This window comes from Fusarium vanettenii, assembly GCF_000151355.1.
Source record: "Fusarium vanettenii 77-13-4 unplaced genomic scaffold NECHAsca_112_unmapped, whole genome shotgun sequence".
Classification (NCBI taxonomy): domain Eukaryota; kingdom Fungi; phylum Ascomycota; class Sordariomycetes; order Hypocreales; family Nectriaceae; genus Fusarium; species Fusarium vanettenii.
In genome coordinates, this window is record NW_003315778.1 from 42,644 (window position 1) to 43,816 (window position 1,173).

A 1,173-nucleotide genomic window follows, 5' to 3' on the forward strand; every position below is an offset into this window, starting at 1 on the left:
GAGCTAGACGCGGCGGGCTCCTTATTTGTGCATGCCAGGGAAAGCTGGAACTCATCCTCGCTGCTTGATACGGACCGGGCGGGTATGGCTTTTGCGTGGACATAATTTTGTGGTGGTCTGGGATATGTAGTAGAGGCGTCGATGCGTCGATGTGTACTAGGGATGGAGGATCGGGCAAGGAGGCTCTGTACTACGAGGAACTAGGTTTATCTAAGATGTAATAAGGTAGGCAGGAGAATATATTCATTTACTAGCATGCCTAACCTTATTGTTTAACGTACATAATAAGCATGCATCGCATCCAAGTATGCGTCGCACTTTTCCCTCTTATACCTAACTTTTCGTTTAACTAATTGATTCTTCAACCACGAAATATGTCGAACCTAAGTACTGAGGCTAGAACTCTTCTTCCCCTTGAAGCTCTTTAAAATAATTCGAAGCTAAGCATCCGACGTGCTGAAAAGCTCTATAAGATCTCTAAGCATAGGCTAATTCCAAAGTCGCGCCGACTCTCTGATCTAGAGGAACAAATCATAGTTTAGTTTATTATTAACCTAGATTTATAAGGATTTCCCCCGCGACTATGTAATATAGAAGAAATAACTAACTAATTACTCGCCGACCGCGATATATTACCTATTAGTAAGCGCTAAGCTTCTAATTTTATTAAGCGGCATAAAGAGCTTAAGATATATTTTTTTTATAGATATAACTATTAGAGGGCTAAATACGAAGATCTAATTATTATTAATAGCTAGTTTAGGCCTATAGAGAATATAATCGCGAAATATAATATTAACTTTGCTAATATCTATAACTTTAATAAGACTAACTTTATAATAGGTATTATTATAAATAAAATAATTATTATAGGTATAAAAAGATATAAAAGACTAAAATTAATATAGCCTAAAAACTAGAAATAAATTATTATTATTTAAGTAATTAATATTAAAAGCTAGGTAATCTTGCTATTTATTATAGGTATAGGTTAATATTACCTCGCTAATTAGTACTAAGAAAGTAACCTATTAGGCAAATAGGCTATTATAATAAGCTAAAATAGCTAGACTAATAATAAGATAAGTCTTAAATAGCTAAAATACTTTAATTAATATATAGCTAATTAATTAATTAATTATTATTATCTTTTAATCCTTAATAGGTATAAAA

General features: G+C 32.6%; 1 protein-coding gene across 1 annotated transcript; it reads left to right on the forward strand.

Moving 5' to 3' along the window:
* Positions 1–758: 758 nt before the first annotated feature.
* On the forward strand, positions 759–908 carry NECHADRAFT_56225 (uncharacterized protein; the record flags this gene model as incomplete). Its single annotated transcript, XM_003039365.1, has 1 exon — positions 759–908. A coding segment is annotated over one exon (150 nt), but the record flags the coding sequence as incomplete, so codon positions are not given.
* Between the last annotated feature and the right edge of the window lie 265 nt (positions 909–1,173).